General features: G+C 37.1%; 1 protein-coding gene across 4 annotated transcripts in view; it reads left to right on the top strand.

Moving 5' to 3' along the window:
* The window catches only part of SCAPER (S-phase cyclin A associated protein in the ER), a 454,172-nt gene that overhangs the window by 101,564 nt on the left and 332,992 nt on the right, over positions 1-19,616 (top strand). For 3 of the 4 annotated variants that reach the window (XM_019504422.1, XM_019504424.1, XM_019504425.1), the window contains 4 exons: positions 1,587-1,703; positions 3,726-3,886; positions 13,420-13,682; positions 17,815-18,057. In XM_019504422.1, the coding sequence (XP_019359967.1) occupies positions 1,587-1,703; positions 3,726-3,886; positions 13,420-13,682; positions 17,815-18,057 (784 nt within the window). The remainder of the gene's footprint in view (positions 1-1,586; positions 1,704-3,725; positions 3,887-13,419; positions 13,683-17,814; positions 18,058-19,616) is intronic. The other variant, XM_019504423.1, reaches the window with a different exon arrangement.

Below are 19,616 nucleotides of genomic sequence, written 5' to 3'. Positions count from 1 at the left end.
GGGAGGGGGGACACAGTGACAGTGTCCTGCTGCTATTCCTGGCAACAGCTGGGAGGGAGGGGAGGCAGGTGGATGGGTGAACGGGCCCAGACCCAGAGCGTGGGGGTGGGGGTGGGGAGGAATGGACTTGGACCGAAAGTGGGGGACAGGGAATGGGCCCAGACTTGGGGGGAACGGTGGAGCAGGGCCAGACCCAAAGTGTGTGGGGGGAGCGGGGGCTGGACACAGGCCTCTGTCCTTCCCCCTCATCATTCTTGATGGGCAGTCATCCAGATATTTTTCTGAGGGGAAGGAACCTAGAATCCAGACTCTAGCCAAACAACTATTTTGAAAGTGAATTAGACTAGAGCAACGGTTCCCAAACTCTGACAGATTCCACACCACCAGTTTAAAAGATACAACCTTAAGTACTACCAGCAAATTTTTGTCATATAAAGTAATTATAATAAATCTGTTAACACGTACCGCTGACGAGTTCTCTGTGTGCCACTGGTGGTATGTGTACCACAGATTGGGAACCACTGGCCTAGAGCATTCAGATCGTATCCATGTTTTTCCTTGCCTCCAAATAGGTTAGTGAGCCTGCTGCTTTGCAGGCTGGCTTTGCCACCTTGGGAGTGCCTTGCCCAGTTCTTTAAATACAAATGTAGGATTTGCATCAAGCCAAGAAATAAACCAGCAAACAAAACGTTTAGCCTTTCTCTGGGCCCCTTAGCTCTGACTCAGTACCATAGCATAGCCCCTTCCTGGCAGCAAGCTTATCTGGATTTTAGTCTGCCTCTTGCCCACAAATTGCTTCTTCTCCCAGCTTGTCTGCTCTGCTTTCTCCTCTGGATTTCTAACTGCGAGTGGGATACTCCCTCATTAGCTATCTGTCCCCAGCTGGGCTTCTACAAGAGGCTTGTCTGCTCCCTCTTAAAAGTCAAACCATCCTATTACACCTTATTAGTTCCTCTCTTGATAGCTCCCTTTTTGCATTACTCAGCAGTTGACACACACATTCCAGCCCTCAGATGTGTTCACAAAAGGCTACTTAAAATAAAAATGTCATATTGCTACTTCCATTAGTGCAGTATAAACTGGCGGCAGCCATTTTAACACCTGTGTTAAAAGCCATCTAGTTATACCTCTGGGTGCAGCCATTTCGATGCTTCTCTAGATATGTGAGCTCTGATACTTCATAAGTTTCATGGGCGATAGTAGTATCTCTAGAACTGTGAAGTCGTGTATCTCAGGACCCTTTTCCCATCCTACTCAGATCTTTCCTTTGTGCCTCTTCATGTCATGTTAGGTTTTATATTTGAATTTTAAAACAGTGCAAGTATTTATTTTGAAATAGTTCTGGCTAATACGGTTTGAGATGTAATTTAGAAACCTCAGATAAAATTTTGATTAAACTTCAGCACTTTGTTTTTAGTAATGTTTTATAATGTTCACTAATACTGTTCAAGGTGAACATAGAAAAGTAGGGCTGGAGGGGACCTTGGGAGACCATCTAGTCCAACTCCCTTGAAACAGCATCCATTTAAAATGTTGTCAAGACTGCTTACAATTAATTTGTAATTCATTCTCTCCTGAATTTGCAGACCTACTTCTTTGGCTTGGGAAGTTAAGAAGATGTCTCCGGGACGCCATGTAATCCCAAGTCCCTCAGCCGACAGAATCAGTGTAACATCAAATGCTCGGAGAAGTTTAAATTTTGGGTATGAGACCAAGTAGTAAGGGTTCTGATGAAAAGCTAATTAATTTATTTTTCATGTTGTAGCTAATGTATTTTTATTTCTGTTTTCTAAGCCATATTTGAACCCAAAAATTGGTGTGTGAAAATGAGAGAAAGAGAGTACCTGACAAATGCAAGCTTTAAAAAAATCTACCTTTTATATATTTTTTGGCTTGGATTTAGTTAGGCTTTTTATTCCTTGGTGTTTCAGTGACCAGAAGATAGAAAAATCAATACATTTTAATGTTAACTGTTTAATAGGCATTTTCTTTTACAAAACAAAGGTCAAAATATATGTAATTGACATTTTAAAAGTGCCTGTGTATGCACCTGTGTATGGCCAGCTGAGTGTGCAGGAAGTAAATATTGATCCCTAACAATGAATGTAAAATGAGATTATTATGAGTTTGATGAATAGCAAAATGTATATTAGTCTGAAAGAAAATATTTAATATTACAATACTGAATCTCTTATTCAGCTAACTGCCAAAATTCAATATGTGGCAGGAGACTCATAATAAAACATGCATTTAAATTATTTAACGTTGTTTCAGGGCAGCAATGCTCTTACTAAAACCCCTGTTCAGGAAAGCACTTTATGTATATACTTTGAATGCCTTTCTTTTTAAGGGCCTGTTTTAAGTTAAGTCAAGTGTGTTTAAGTTCTGTCCCCAATAGGATGGTTTTCTCAACAACAAATAGGAGATCTGTTACAAGGATAAATGGCCACTGTGGTTCCAATGTTCAGTTGCCTTAAGATATGTATTGGATCAAATATTTCTAAGTAATGATCTGTAATTGCATAGAAATTGGTTTACTAACAAGGATATATAGTATTAAAAATAAATAGGATCAATTTAAATGCTTCTCAGAAATACCAGGTAATTTTCACAGGGCCAATCTAATCATAAGAAAACTCTTCAGTGCTCTCAGTTTACTCTTTTTTAAAGGCATTTGCAGTTATTTAATTAGTGGTGTGGTAACTTAGGCCCTCATTCTTCACTGAGAACTCCCTGGTACACACTGCATCCATGCCATCCTCAGTGTAAGGTTGGAACTTAACTGGAAGCCCTCACTTGATAGGGTTAGTATGGAATATTATTGTAGTATCCTCCTTGGCAAATAATGTGGGATTGTGAGGTTCGTTGGTTTTAGAACATGTGTGTCGATAGCAGCCTACACAGTAGCATGGATCATGGATATATTTAGCTAGATGTATAGTTAAAACCCCGAGATTATGATGGATATGTGTAGTATAGCTATGTAGTAGAAGCCTGCTATTTGACAAACATCCTGTCCTTGGTTAAGCTCAGTGCCCATTCTATGGACATCTTGGGCAGAAACCTCTTTTGGAGAGTTGTGCAGTTGGCTAACTGGTGCTCCTTGTGCACTTTTTTTGGTTTAACAAACCTGAGATTAATGCTTTAGATTATGCTTTTTTATGGAAACCATGTTCTTTCACCACTGAAATACTCAAAATAGTTCCTTCTCCTTTAGCTTCCTTTTAGTTTTTAGTTTGGGACATTAACATTTCGCTGTTGTTCTGAGTATAAAGGAACTCACTTTGGGCCTCCAAAAATTGTGTATGGTTGGGAACGGTTTAGTGACAAGGTAGGACTGTCCCAAAAATATTTTTTTAATCTGTTTGCTTGTTTCTGGGTGCCTGTTATCTATTAATAGTCACCTATCTTCAAGTCAGCCAAAGTTTTACGGAGGATTTGTCCTTTGCTTCCCACATGCCACTCTCAAGTTAAATGTCTTGCTGCCTTAGTAACTAACTCTGGAAACTGAAGTGGTAGGAAGAGAGGGACAAGATAGGCCACCTGAAAAGTGCCAGAGTATGAGCTTTCTATTTGTTCCCAGTAGGTTCATTTTTTGGAGCTGCTCATTAGTCTGAGTTAGTGAAAGCCTGGACACAAAAAGGAAAGTTAAATAAGAAAATCTCCAAAAAAACCATTATTTGATTAGAAACTTCTTTCTTTTTTTTTCATCTTTTTTAATTTAGAAACCCATCTGTGACAATTGCTGCTACCCGTTTGGCTCCCTCAGGTGTAAGTTGGGCAGATAAGGTGAAAGCCAACCATGGAACTAAAGCTGTTACTCCAGAACTAGCAAGTACACAACCTTATATGCCAACACCAGGGCAGAAGTCATCAAGGAGAAATGGTAAGTGTCTTTAAGTAAGCTGTCATCTAAAATATTTTTTATGGCTCAGCTATTGAAACTTAGTTCAGAATGCCAAGGTTTATGTCATAACAAAAGTAAATTTGTTTGTCAAAACTTTTGTTATGCAGCACACCAGTTTAACTTTACACGAAATAACAGCAAAATTAAACCAGCTACCCAAGTATTAGGTTATTCCAGAATTGTGTTTTCAATTTTATAGGCAAGGTTGGGGCACTTGGTCCATTTTAAAAGTGTCTTTAGTAACATGTCCCATATTTACTCCTGCTGCAGGAGTTAAAATATGCACAAAAAAGGAAAAAGAAGCAGTCTTAAAATATCATTCAGCTGCACTATCATCCTAACTGACAACAGATCTGAAAGAGTGGAAGAATATTACTTTCCTTTGTCTAGAAAGGAAGCCCATGGAGTTTTAGACTTCATCATGGGCATCTGGGATGACAACTAAAAACCAAAAAGTGCTATGATTCTGAGGTTTGAAAAGGTACAAATGGTCCCACAAGAATAATCTTTGTCTGATATTTTCCAAAAGAGCTTAACAATAGTTTCATGTGTCCACTGAGACCTGGAGCATTAGAACTGTTCTAAGGAAGTGATAATGGATGGCTTGTTCTTTCTCTAAGTACAAGAGTTTCCACGCTAAATTGTAGCTTCTTTCCTTTTGTTTAAAGAGTCTCCTTGGAGGAACCTTAAATTCACAACCTTTACGATTGTTTTGTTGGAAATACTAAAAAGCCCTTTACCTTTTGGGTTATGAACTTATGTTTTGCTTCCCTCTTTTCATCTGCCAGCATATACTGGAAATTTGGGATTTTCTCCAGAGATTGTTTTCCCTATTTACTTTTCCATCTATTGACCCAGTTTCCTTCATGCAAATGCAGCAGGGAGCTAATAGAAATAGTCCAATACAAATGAATTAAAATGTTTAAGTGTTTATAATTTAGTATTTTAAAGAAAGACTATTATAAGATAAAGATAAAATAAAGATACACTTAAGGAATGCAAAACTTTAGAACTCTTGGTTCAGATGCACTTAATGAATTTATACTTTAAAACTGTCACTAGTAGTAAAAAATCATGTGCAGTAGATAAAGTTGTAAATGTACATAGTGTTTTATGAATGGAGAATAGAACATGTTTCTTGCCCTGAATGCCTTACAATTTAAATTAATTCAGTTTTGTAACAATGCACTTTGTTTAGAAAAAACAGTCAAAAGTAGAAATATAGTAAAAAAAAAAAAAAAAAAATCTTATTCTACCCTGTTTTATAATGCTACATCCTCGAGCAACATTTAAGTTGGAAAAAAACCCAAAAATGAAATGGAACATTTGTCTTTGGTCTCACTCGGCTTCTCAGCAGGCCTTTTTATTTAAATAACCTTCAGGCATTTTTATGTATTCTGAGAGAAATTTCATTTTTGTTTTTTGTGATTTAAAAAGGGGGTACTGAGGTACAGCTGCTTAAGGACAAGAAATACACTGGCAGTAGCCAGTGTTATCTGTGGTACTACAGCAGGCAGAGTCTGTAGCCCCTGGGTATTTCTAGACAGATTAGGTATACCAGTTTTTTTTGAAGGCAGAGCTTTTTGTACCTCCAGGGACATTCAGCCATTATATACTCCATGCGACTGATGAATTCTTTAAGTACAAATCACAGTCTTCTACATACCAGTGATCCTTTACAGAAATTGGACAATATACTACAGAGTGTTTCTTTTTTTAGATTCTAATTAAGTATATCAAACACTGATGGAAATTTTTGGTTGGTGACTGAATTAATTTCATAAACTATTAGTTTGAGATTTAATTGGAGTGATCATAAGTGGGAGACTTCCTGAGTTAATCTGTTTTTCAATAGTAAGATGACTAAATAGTTCTTTTTCTTACACCAGATAAAACAGAGAGTTGTTTTCTTTTACCAGTGCTTTCAGATTTCATTGGGGAATAAATATGACCAACACTTTACTATATCTGATAAAAATGGTTAGGAAGGCTAATTAGATTATATCTATGCAATTAGTAGTCCCATTGTAGATCCCTCTTTGTCATTTCCTTATCAGTTACTGTTTTCTTGGGAAATCTTTTAGTCCTTTTTCCTTTGTGACCAGACATTCTGTTCCAGATAGAAGGCAGTCTTGCAATTGTGTGTCCTGAGCCTTTTATTTAGAACAGTTTCCCAAACTGTGTTGCATGTACAGTATTGGTCATGTGAGTTTCATGTTCCATCATTTCAATTCACAAGTTTTTAATGAGATACTTGAACCAATAAAGTTTGAGAACCACTGGTCTCTTATGGAATAGGTAAAGAGGTTCTGCTTAATTCTGCTGGAATTAAGCTTTTGAATACAGTGACACCAGGTACCCTGACCTTACAGCACAGTTATGGTCTAAATACTGTGTGGTCATGTTACAATTAATTACCAGTAATTGACATAATTGAAAGGTCAAGTACATAAGTATATTACTTATTACTGTTTTCTTTTCCTGTTAAGCATGATAATTTTAGAATTCAGCTATATTAACTACACTGTATAAGCACTATATTTGTTTTCAATTACATGGTTGTGTGACACTTGGCTATTGTGTAACAGCTTTAAAAAATTGCTGTTGAGGTTTGCAAGCCCCTGTCACTTTGCATTTTTCTCACTTAACCCAGGAAATGAATTTCTTCCATTATGTAACAGGAGATATGGCCTTCAGCATTGCCAGACACTACACTGACTGGCAGTGGACTCCAAAGGCTGCATGGCCAGCCAGGAATAGTGAGGGTATAGACATCTTTCTCTTGGATATGTAATTCTTATGTTGCCAGCCAAGAAGATAGTATTGGGGTGTTTTAGGGAAATCTCTGTTACCTGACTCCAGTGGAGTTAAATCTGTGTTGTGCTGGGAAATGGGACTGTGAAAATTGTGCATACCAGTATATCTTCCCCTGTTGTTTTGAGAGCTGGGAAAGCTATAGCTCATGTTGAAACATCTTCAGTTATCACCAGTCAATCTTCCAAATAGTCTTCCCGTAAAAAAGAGGGCAGTATGATTTGGGATCTTCTTAATGAATTTAAAAAACAACTCATTTTTAAAAAATAAATGACTAATTTCACAGGACATGGCACAAACAAAAGTTTGTTACTCTTTATTTTCCCTTTTAACCAATTGGTCAGATGCTTATTTGGGTAGCACGGTTCTCTGTTTCCTCCATTGTCACTGCTCATTTCATCTTTGCATGACTAATGGATCACTAGTATCCAAGGGGAAGGAATTTAAATGTATTATTGAAAGAGAAAACAAGGGTTTTCAACTCACTGAAACTCTGAGAATACACTGCCTCTGCAAATTCATACTTCCACCCATATTTCTATTTCTACATGAACTTGTGGTGAAAGTATTTTTAGGTAGATCTATTACTAGCCAATTTTAGTTGCTTTTTTAAATGTTTAGATATGGAAAAATGTAAACATAGGAATGTTGTTACTATGATTCTGAAACGTTTAGTTTGGTTAGTTATACATTTTGTCAGTTACCTTTTGGTTCTCTCTCTTTTTTTTTTTTTTTTAAACTTTGGCCTCTAATCTTTCTCACCATTTTGTGTCAGTTCTAAGCATCTGTTACCTACTCTCTCCTTTGATATATACATCTGCTTTCTCTAAGCATCTTATTCCATCAGTCCTATTGTATTTCTTATACTCTCCCATCTCCTCTGTACCTTTCCTTTTTGCTCTTCCTGCATTTTCTCTCTAGACCAGAATGAATTGTGGTTGACAAAATATTCTTCCTCTGCTGCTCTCATTGACAGTGCTTTTTTCACAGTATGTGATATTTGTCAGGTTTTCTTTTGGTCCAGTTCTGTTCCTGCAGACTTGATCTTTGTTCCCAGTTACATGTCAACAAAGTCAGTAGACCCAGCCCTGGGAATATATTGAGAAATATCACCCCAAGATATCAAGGGATAGTTTGTTCTCTTCTCAGCTCTCAAAAGAGTTTTATTGCTTTTTAAGGACACATAATCCCCATTGGAAACAGTGCTTCTTTTCTCCTTTTCCTCCTCGCTTCTATTATTTTTTTTATGTGGCTGTTAATAGTACTTAGACCATTTAGATTTCTTAACAGTTCTTTAACCGTTCTGCCAGTACCCACCTGAAACAACTCATGTAGAGAAACTGTTGTTATCACTGTCAACTTTTTAACTGTATTTTCTTTCACATTCTTTTTTTTCTGTTTTCTGTCCAACACTTCTGTCTCAGACCTGACAGAAGTTGTGGAAAAATCATTTCAGTTCCTTCTTTGTTCAGGTATATAGATCAGTTTCTTCCAGCTTCGTGTAATCATAGTTCTCCATAGTTCCACCACAGTGCCTACAGTAATATTGCTGAAGATGTCGAAAAAAATAATGAAATGTACCTTATTTGGAGCTGAAAGTTTAATAATGAATGAGGAAGGCCAAGTAATAGGTAACATATCACTGATAAAGAGATTTTTTTAAGGGATTTAAGTCTCATGAGATTTAAGTCTCATGAGGCAGAACTCCTTAGAGTATTGCAAATACTTGGGTACATCTGTGTTGTTGATAAATCTGCTGGACAATTCTTCCAGATGGAGTAACTTTGAAAGAACGCAGCCCACGTGGCTATGAGGGCCCCAACATAACAGATGGCTTGTCACTTCCATGTAATACAAGAGCAAGGAGAGACAGGGAAGTTCAAATGAAACTAGAGAATGATCAGAGTAGTCAAATGAATTATTCATTAACAAAACTGGGCAAGTAACCAAATCCAGCATATGATACTTAGCACGTGGAGATGGCTAGTGAACTCTATGAAAAGAATTCCAGTTTTGGAAAGAAGTTATTATGAACCAGGGATGACACCCTGGTGAGCAGTAAATGCATTTAAAATCAAAAGCTGTGTGATCAGATGTCAGTAAAGGTATTAGTGCTGCACAATTTTTGTTAATGTAAGCATAGCTGAAAATGACCAGGAATACACGATTAATGAGAAATTTAGAAATGGAAAAGATAAAATAAACAAACTTTGAAGCACATGAATAGATATAAGGTGATGGTCATAAAAAACCTCCAGCGTTGCCTCTATCCCTAATTACTCGAGAACTCTGCAGAAATATTTACACTTTACGTAAATTTTACAATTATGTTTTATTTGGGCAGCTTTACCAAATTGCCAGTGTGCTATCAAATGCTGTAGATAAATTTGTTCTGTTCAAGTTCTTGGGTATAATGTTCAAGTAAAAATTGTGAACCTGTGGCATAAATGGATATTTTAATAAAAAAATAAACTTATATATACCCGGCTTTTACTAGAGGGGTCCTTAAAGTGGTAATAATAAATATGGTAAACTAGTATTATAGCAATGTGGTGGTTGTGGTGTTATTAAAATAATAATGCAATATAGTATAATATTAGAACAATAAATACAATATTAGAGCACCTAGAAGTGAGCTACAATTCTCTCAACAATCTAGATACCAAGGAAGCAGCTAATCAGTCCAAGTAAGATATCTATAGGCAGTCGTCGGACTTACAACACAATTGGTTCCTGAAAACTGCATCTTAAGTTGAAACGTTATAACTTGGAACTGGTTTTCTCATAAGAAACAATGTTATAAATGGGGGATTTGTTCTTGAACTAAGGTCTGATACCCTATGTTCACCAAAATACTCCAGAATTTTGTACTTGATCAATTATAGATAAGTAATATAGCCACATTAATGTATTTATATTGTAAATAGCAATCATATTGATTTGGAAGGACTTCTTTGCGGTGACTTGGTTGGACTTTTTGGATGGTTTTTGGCTGGAGTCTTCTCAGGAGTCTTGGCTGCAGGTTTTTCTGGAGTCTTTCTGGAGTTTGCTTTCTTAAAGAAAGTGTCCAAGGAAGTTTGGACAGATGTTCTCCAGGTAGATGAGTGATGCAGTGAACTTGTTCGCTGGCATGGGTATCGCATTGGATCGAGCATTGTAAAGTCAAAACTGGTGTCATAAAGTTGAAACAGGATGTCAATTTATAAACGTAGTAAGTGCGAAACGTTGTAACTCGGAACATTGTAAGTTGAGGGCTGCCTGTATTTATTTAGTAAATTTACTGTAGGTCTGAAGATTATAGAGGTTACCTGAGGCTTTTTGCTTGATGTATTAAAAGATTTAGAAAGTAACTCAAGATTTTATCTTCTACAAGAGGTAACTTGGCCTATCTAACCAGCATGTGATACTTAGCACATATAGATGGCTAATGAGCTTTATGCAACTTGTTTTATCCTTGCTACATGTCTTGCATTACCAGCAATGACATTATTTTTTTCATTTATTGAAAACAATGACTCTGTGAATATTGTTAAGATTTGTTTGCATTCTAGATGCATTTAATCTATTTAGAAACAAGAAATCAGGGTAGCTATTCAGCTGTCATATAGGTATATAGACTTCACTGTTATGCTTCCTGATTTATATCAGCTCATTATATACTACAATATTTCTACAGGGTTACCTGGTTTTCTATGCAAGCTGTTAGATATGAGAAGGAAGGAGAGAAAATAAATACGCAATATAGAACTATTGTTTTGCATCCAGTTCCTTTTCTCTCCAGCTCCCATCCATGTGGGAGCTCAATATATCTCCTATTCAGCTTGATAGGAGATGAATAAATGTATATCCAGTAATTCAAACACTAAGCAAATCTTCAAAAGTGAATAATATATAGTTCACCTTACCAGGTAAGTCATCCAGTTCAGTAACCTTCCCTAGGCACTTCCAGTACTTTTTAACAACTATCCTCTATTGCTTTCCTAGAAGCAATTAGTAATGGTGTAGGTAAGTTATCAAATCACCCAAGTTTGAAAATGCTGGCTCTGTTTTGGCTCCCAGCCCCTGTATCTGAACCACATGACCACCTTTCCTGTTGTAAAAAGCTTTGAGATACCTTGCATGGAAATGATGTTGTATAAACATAAATCCTATACTATTCTAAGCTTAGTCTGAGGTTTCATTTTCATTTTATGATTTGTTATCCATCCTGACCAGTATTCTTTCTTACAAACACTTCTATATTTTATTTGACTGGTTATTCAAAAACATTTATTCCAAAGGTATATTGTAAAATATAGTCCTTAATTAATTCTTTAGTTTTATTGAGCTCAAAGTTTATTCATATATTGGGATGTTCTTTTTGATCATTTTCTTCTATTATATCAATATTTGTATTACCTGATAGTGTTTATGTTGGCCATCTTCTTAGTTAATGGATTAGCTCCAAGCTCTACACAGTATTTCTTTCTACAAGGAACCTTTTGAAAGAGTGTTTTTCTTTCCTGTTTTAAAATAAAATGATTGATCATAGTGTTCATAAAGGATGAAGAGCTGTGTGTTCTGGAAACTAAAATTCTTTATTTTCCAAGAGGGTGAAGAGTAGTCGTGTCTGTTACTTACTTTGCCATGCTTTTTTAAAGTGCTAAATGTTGAGATAACTTTTAAAATTTGTATTCTTTGTTTAAAAGGGAGAATGAAAAGAAACAAATTTATATACATCTTTTTAAAATTTTAGTGCCTTTCAAATGTTAAGAAATAAACTCAGTTTAAGGTTTCTTTTTGTGGTAATCACCCCTTTTGGGCCCCAGTCCTGCAAAGACTGAGACATGTCCTTACCTTACACGTGAGTTGTATTGTCAGTTTCCCTGGAACTGCTTATATGCAAAAATTAAGCAAGGAAGTGAAATGTGTGTAGAATCAAAGCCTGGGTTATTAGAAGAGTGTTGAGGAGCCCATTGAGAGAGAGGTTACTAAAGGTACTAAAAGGATTAATTTATCAGATTTTAAAATCTGTTTGTAGTGTTACTGAATTTTCTATATCTTAAATGGAATGGAAAATGGAAACATTCAGAGAATTGGCACAGATTTTGAAATGGAGAAGAGACTGTTGTTTTCAAAATAGTTTTTCTGGAATTAAGTGACATTTCTTCCCCTAATTGATTGTATTGATAATGCATACTCAGATCCATTACATTGCAGCCAGTCTGCCCATATACTTATATGCTAAACAGTTGATGCTTATAATGAAGATTTATATCAGCTTGCTTCTGAAAGCGGAAGGGTGGATGGAAGCTTAAATACCAAGCCTTTCAGGAATTTCTGGGAATGAATGTACTGATAACAACTAGAGATAGTAGAAGTATTATTAATGGAGAGGTGGTGGTTGTGTGTGGGATACAAATCCTAATGTATCTGATTAAGAAAAGTCTGAGTCTGCTATCATTCAGGCACACACAACTTGGGAGACCTTTTTAAATATCCACCAAAATCTGTCAACAATCTGTGATCTGTTAGTGACTTTTTATTATTTAGCTGTTCAGTCATTTGGCAGTATCTACACTGAACAAATGGGGCTGATTATTTAACACTGGTTACATGAACACTGTCAGGTCAAACCTGTGCCAATGGTCAGGGCTTTATTTTTTAAATTAACTTTTGTAAAGCATGAGATCAGTAGAAATGTTTCTGCAGAATTAGAATAAATTAATGGAAGCTACTCTTCTAAGTGTACCAACTTGTGCAATTTACAGCTCAAGCTTAGCAGTATTTTTCTGTTTCATGAAATTCAGAAAGTGAGATGATCTGGAAATTGAAATTATGTAGCATACATTAATCATCTACACTGACAAAAGCAAAAAGTAAGCATATTTCCTACATGCAGAAGTGATGACTTGTATTTTATACAATATTGCCACTTTAATAGCCTAAGGCAAGTAAAGTATTGCAAGTAAACCTGCCTGGTGCAGCTTTGCACTTGCTAGAAGCCCACTAAAGTTACTGAGGCTCCAACGTGTTTCATACAGTTTTGATGAGGATCAAAACCTGAGATGTAATCCATGGATAGGAAAGGAAACCTCATGTATGTGGCACCATGCTTCTGAGTTATGCACACAGATAACTTTGCTTATGTATAACCTCTTGAAAATCAATGGTTTTACTCCTATGCAGAATATTTTATGTATATAAAACAGTGATTCTCAGTCCTTTTTCCACTGTACCCTGGGGTGCAGTGAGATCCTTTTAGGGGTGTTGCTTAATATTAACAATGTTAGATGCGCAAATACCTTTGCAGGATTCACAAGATAAACTGAGAGATTTTAAACAGGCATCCATAGCGTCAAAATCATTCTGGCCTGTCATGGTCTTTCTGAGTTCTTTGCAACAGAAGAATTGCTCCATTATTTTCTGTACTTAACTTTCACTTTTTTTTTTTTAAGAGCTGGCATTCTGTGAGTGGTTTTATTGAATCTAAAAAAGTTGAGAACCACTGAAATAAGAGTTTGGAGAATGGTGTTTGCACTTTATAAATGGATAGTACTCATTGAAAGAAAAAATATTTATGAACAATGATCTAATTGATTTCCATTTCTTTTCAAAGAGAAAATGCCTTTTTGTTGTGCAGGAGAATCTTAGAAAATATGTTAAAATTGAATTTATGAATCTGTTTCTTGGTGGGGTGTTTGGGTCTTTTCACATAGACAGGAAGGATGCAGAAGGATGGGAAACAGTTCAGCGTGGAAGGCCTGTTCGATCCCGGTCTACAGCTGTGACAACAAAAACTCCTTTAGCTATAGAATCATTAAGATCCAAGGATGATAGTGACAAAGAGAATATATACTGCACCCTATCAGAGAGCAAACCAAAGAGTTTGTTCACAGGAGATATTGCATCCAAAACAGTCGAGTCTCTACAGAAAGATTCTTCATATCAGTGTGAGCATCCTCTTACTGAAAGGTCTCAAGTGAGTATAATTTAGCACCATTTCTTTAACCTTGTTATTGTTGCAGCTTGCTAGCATTTGTTTAGAAAAATGAATCTCTGTAATTATGTCCAATGGTATAGTTTCCAAACTGACTAAACAAGTTAAAAACATATTCTAACAACTCTTTTGTTTTAATGTACAACAACTTCATTGCAGGTGGTATTAATGTGGTGATGCAAATGCAACTAAAATCTCAGCGTTTCAGATAGAAATGGGCCATTGATTTTTACTATCTATAATAATGCATGTGTAGGCTGGGGAAAAAACTGGTTATGGTGAAATATAGTTGTGGTTCTATAGATATATAGAGAGAGGTATAGATATAGACACATAGGTATAGATATAGGTATATATAAGTATATATCTATATATCTCGACAAACTTCAGCTTTTATTTATTTCGTTAGTTATATAATCTTGATTGTCTAGTTAGGTCTTCAACTTTGTATATAAACTGTAGGGGTGTGCGAAACGGGCCCTATTCAATTCAGATTTGGATTTGGCTGGAATCGGGGACAGTGATTCAAACCGTTGATTTGGATCACTGTCCCTGATTCGATATGGTTGAATCCGAATCTGAAGATTCGATGCTGATTCAGAGAATCAGCAATTTGGCCATAGACACAGCTTTAAATGTTTTTTCTACATACCTCAAGCTACCAGGCGTGGCTTGTGAATGCTGTAATGCTGGGGTGGATGGAGCGTCCCACAGGAGTGCAGGGGGCCCCCCCCGCATGCTCGGCAGTGAACCCAGATGTGTAACAGAAGTAATTCCAGTCCAATTCCAGGTCTGCCGGGGAGCTTGCACACCCCCCTGCCTGGCTTGGCAATCTGCTGTGGGGGGACCCCAGTGCCCTGCCAGACCCAGGAGGTACCAGTTGCCAAGCTGGGTGGGGAGGCACAGCAGAGGCCCCCCTGCATGCTCCCTAGTGGACCAGGAAGCGGACTAGAAGTGCTTCTGGTCCACTTCCAGGTCTGCTGCCAAGCGTGCTGGGGACCCCCTGTGCTCCTGTGGGAAGCTCCATCCGCCCCAGCATTGCAGCTTTCACGAGCCACCTGGTACCTTGTGGTATGTAGAAAAAACATTTAAAGCTGTGTTTATGTCCGAATCGCTGAATCTTTCCGAATCGGTTTGAAGGGTTCCAAATCAATTTGGAGAGATGGAAGGGTCTCTTGATTCAATTCGGATTCGGAGATTAGGCCACTGAATTGGGCCAAATCTCTACTGAATCGAATCAGCAGCCAAAGCTTCGCACAGCCCTAATAAATTGCTTTATTAGATTGTATTTTATTGCACATGCCATATTTTCTCACATATACCATGCTCCCAAGTAAAACACATACCTTGTTTCTGGAAGTCAGAGCATAAACAAAGAAAAAAGACTTTTCAGAAGTTGTAGCTGACTGTGACTCAGGCTTTGTATAGATATTTGGTTTCTCCAGGGGAAGTTGCTGCCCTTCCCTACCCCACCAGGGATAACCTGCTCCATGCCAGAGTGCACGTGGCATGGGCATTCCCACAAGGTGTGCTGCTGCTACTTCTCCCCAGGGAAATGCACATTCCCACTTGCCTGGTACAGCCTCTGAATTTATAAACGTTCTGACCTGTTACGAGCTTTTGAGTGTTTTGCTATAGAAGAATTGCTCTATTATGTTTCTGTAGTCAAAAATGAGTGAAAATTAAAAGCTGGCATTTTCTGAGGGGTACCTTGAGTCTGAAAAGGTTGAGAACCATAGATCAAGTTACTGTCAGCAGCCTACTTGCTCCTTCAGGCAGAAGCTACAGAGCTCAGCCACTAGCTCTGGCTTTGAGAGTGGTTACACAGGATTCTGCCCCTTCAGCTTAAGCCAGATAGGTTGTGTCAGCCATCTTTGCAGCTGCATGGCATGCACACTTTGTCTAGGTTTGCATCTTTTCCAGTAAAGAAAACCACCTCCCTGCTTAAGACACACGTCCCAGTTCTGGGGGAAAGGTGTGTGTTGTATGTGAGAAAATGCAGTATATATAATGTTGCTGGCTGATCATGCCATCAAGTTACCTATTTCCATAGGCTTCAGCTAAATGTGACCATTTACCACCATAATCCTGTTATACACACACGTATACACGCATACAATGTTGGTGACCTGATTGTCCCATCAAGGCAGAGGCCCATTTTGGGGAAGGAGGTGTTCACAGGCACAGTATCTCTTGGTGTTCCGTGGTGCACAGCACATCTTTTGCACCTCCCTAAAAAAAGAGTGCAACCTCATCTCCCTTGCTGCATACCTGACGTATCTAAGGATGTAGAAGTCCCCTTCTTCTACTCCTTTGGTGGAGTTTAGCATCCCATGTGGAGTGCTAGGAGTTTGCAGTTGTTGGCCTCTAGAAAAAATTATCTGCAATTTTATCGGGTTCCTGTGCATTCTGGTAAGGGAAATGGCAAAGGACCAGAGTGAAAGTCCCTACCTTCCTTTCCTTATTGCATGTGAATGGGGACCAAGTACAATCTGACCATAAATCTGTCCTTTTTAGTGACAATGAAGTACTGTATGAGTGGTGTAAAAAACTAGATTCAGAGAAAGTATATTTCAGTCAAAAAGAACAAGTTTAGGCTGGAAGCGAATGTAATTAACTCCCTCCCCCTCCAACAAACAAACAAAAAAACCCAACATTTTTTAGAATGGAAATGCTGGTGAAATTATTTACAAGTCACTAAAAATTGATTAAAGCGTTGTTATAGTAGGAAAACTTAGTTTGAAGCTGTGTATAGCAGTTGTTTTCATTATTGTGTTGACATCTTGGGGTGAGAGTGTTTGTGTGTTTCAACATTTTTTTTCCAAGAATTACCATTGATTTTGCATTGTAGTTTTATTGATTTTTCTTGTAAACCATGTTGACTACATTGTAAACACCAGTAAAGCTAATATAAACATTGCAAATAAGTATATTAGCAATAGTGACTGTAAGATAAATAATGTTGATGACAATATAAACCAAATCATGCAAATTCTGTTTACATCAAGAGACAACAACCCCATTGATTTAACAATATAGTGCTACATTTTGTTCTCATTCACATCATGCAGTCCCACTGTTAAAGAAATAAGCCTGCCATTACCTCTGCCATTCTAGATCTTCCTGTAAAGGAAGCAGTGTGGTTCTTTTGAATAAATTAGGACCGATAGGATCCTGGAGAGAGACATATTTGTGCACTATGACATTTAGCTGTGCTCTCAGGGGTATTCTTTTTGTGAGTTCTTTTTGTGGCTTGAGGAAAGGGTAGGGCTTGGCTATCTGCCACTATATGGATTACTCCCTTCCTTTTGCAAGCAGGTTAAGGGTTCACAGAGCACACTCTAGTTTTTAGTTATATATAAGCATCAAAACGAAATAGGTTTTTATATCCTTCTAAATTCTGCTTCCAGTTGCACTGATGTAACTTAATTTTGATGTCTGCCTTGATTTTGATATCACAGGTCCCTGCATTCACTCATTGCTCCTCTTCAAATCAAAGACTGTAAAGAAGGGTGTATTTTCAAATGTGTTATCCTAGTTGAATCCTTTTGTCTTTTATCAAAACTGCCTCTGCTGCATATTTGTTTCTGTTTTCTCAGAGACAGCTAGACCAAATGTCATGGTTTTGAGCTATCGCCATGCTGGTCTCTGTACTTCATTGCAAATAGTCTACATTACATTTAAAAAAAATGTTTCTTCCAAAGATGTGTCCTGGAAACCCCCCCCCAACCATTTCCAAATCTTAATCACTGTTCCAAAGCATGGAGACAAAGCTTTTCACTGAAATAATTGCAAGAATATTTTAATATGGCAAAACATTTGCTCCTAAACTTTACTTGGAAGTGGCTGGGCTGTTTTAACTGAAACATTAAAAAAATCAGTTGTGGGCAGGTATCCAGTACAGAACATTTAAGACTGAAAGGTTTAACAGGCAAAGCTTTATATACAAGCAAAAATGGAAAATGTCTGGTAATTGTAACTAGATGGCAATATTTGTACAATCTGTGAACAGAAGGTAGAATACAGTCATATTAACTTGTTTTTTCCTGAGCAATATATTTGAAAGTCAACATATTACTTCTTTTTTTCCTCTTGTAAATGTGTCTTTTGTTAGTTTGCTGTACGTGTACCAGAGGATATTAGGAATACCAATGCATTTTTGCAAGATAGTTCTTTACAAACACCTCCTGAAACACCTGCAGTTCTCACAGATACTGAACATACTTCAGAAAATGTACAGATTGATGAATCTTCCTCTCTGAATCCTGGCAGTACAGAGAAGATTCAAACAGAGAAAGCTAAGATAGAAAGTGAAATGGACCCTTCAGACATTTCAAATGTGAGTGCTGCCAGATTGGTAAGAAACCTTGCAAGAATTCTGAATAAAAAGCAATAGATGTGTTGTGGTTTTCCCATTCTGCTTTGCACAGTACTGACCATTAACTTGCTAGAGAAGTTGTGGAAAAGTCCTTAAAGCACACCTAATGTCACATGGAAAGTGTTGTTTTTACATACTTCTAAGCACCTTCAACTTTAGAATTTATGACAGTAAAGTGTCTGAATTCATCTGAATGTGTAGTAATACACTGATTTGGATTAGAAGGATCTCACTTCCAATCAGAATGATTTTTTCTTCCATTATTCCTCATTTTAAGCAAGATTTAAATGTATTGATTACCCTAATTTTGCTAATCAAAATTGAAAACTTATTTGGAAAACAAATGTGGAAATGGTCAGATTTATGTTTCACTAAGACCAGCTCAGCCATTGTCTTCTGCCTTCGTACACAACTGGCAAGCCTGACTGACCCATTGATCGGGGCCATTTCTAACCTGTACTGTGTAAAATATTTCCTTGTAGTTTTCTCTGTCATATTGTTTATGAGTATTTTGAAATAATAAGTTCCTGAAACATGATTTATTTCTGATCCTTTTACCAATTTTTAAACAGGTGGGGTAGCTTTCTGAAGAATACTTAACAGTACACTATAAATGTCTTTGCTACATGAACAGAGTTTTTCCCTTTCTATAAAAAGCAAGTTAGAAACTGATTTAAAATCTCTGACATTAATCCTTAGTGCCCTGCGTTGCACAAAGGGTATCAGTTTGTAGCTGGACAGGACTTCCAAGATGAGGCTGCCAATTTTTAATTAGTTTATTTTCTGATGTTCAGTAAAGAGTCTGTGACTTGGTTTTAGTATTTTCAGAGAAATGTGCAAGAAAATTTCCTAAAAAGAAGTGTTTTTCATAATTTGGTCACCCTTTTCATGGCTTTAACAGAGAAAAGGAGGAATGAATGCACTTTCTTTTCACCCCTTGATTTTGCATATATTAGAAGATTCTATTGAGTAGAGATGTGGCTTTGTGTCATCTGATCATGTCTTTGTGGTAAGAACAGTGTCATGTTCTTTATCAGATGACTAGTCATGGTTAAACATTGATCCTTTTCTGGAATGTCTTTATTCCACTAAATATAAGTACTATACAGCATGAACTCAAATTTTGTACTGTACCTGCGCAATTCTCACTGCTGTATTTTGGCTCAAAAAATCCATACCAAATCTGTAGATATCCAAGTAATATATTTCATTTTATTGATAATTCTTATTAAAAAAAAAAGAACCTCTTCTTGTTCAAGAGATTTGTAGACTTACTCTACCAGAAGTACTGCAGCTTCTAAAGCACCTGTTTCACTGGTGTTTCTTCATTTGGCATCTGCAAGGATGCCACTTAAAAAACAGTGTGTTTTAGATTCAGAAGCAAGATTAAGTACCTAACTTACAAAAACACTCCTGCAGTTTATTTTCACCAATAACCTCTTCCATAATGCTAACTAATCTGCAGTAGAAAAACGTATGAAAAATATGCCGTCTTGGCTGCTTATGGACGTGAGGCACACCCCCCCCCCCCCCCCCCC

The sequence above is a fragment of the Gavialis gangeticus genome, unplaced genomic scaffold (genome assembly GCF_001723915.1).
Source record: "Gavialis gangeticus isolate Ggan-Ray unplaced genomic scaffold, GavGan_comp1, whole genome shotgun sequence".
NCBI lineage: Eukaryota > Metazoa > Chordata > Crocodylia > Gavialidae > Gavialis > Gavialis gangeticus.
Note: the sequence above shows the minus strand (reverse complement) of the source record. Positions and strands in the feature narration are given on the sequence as shown.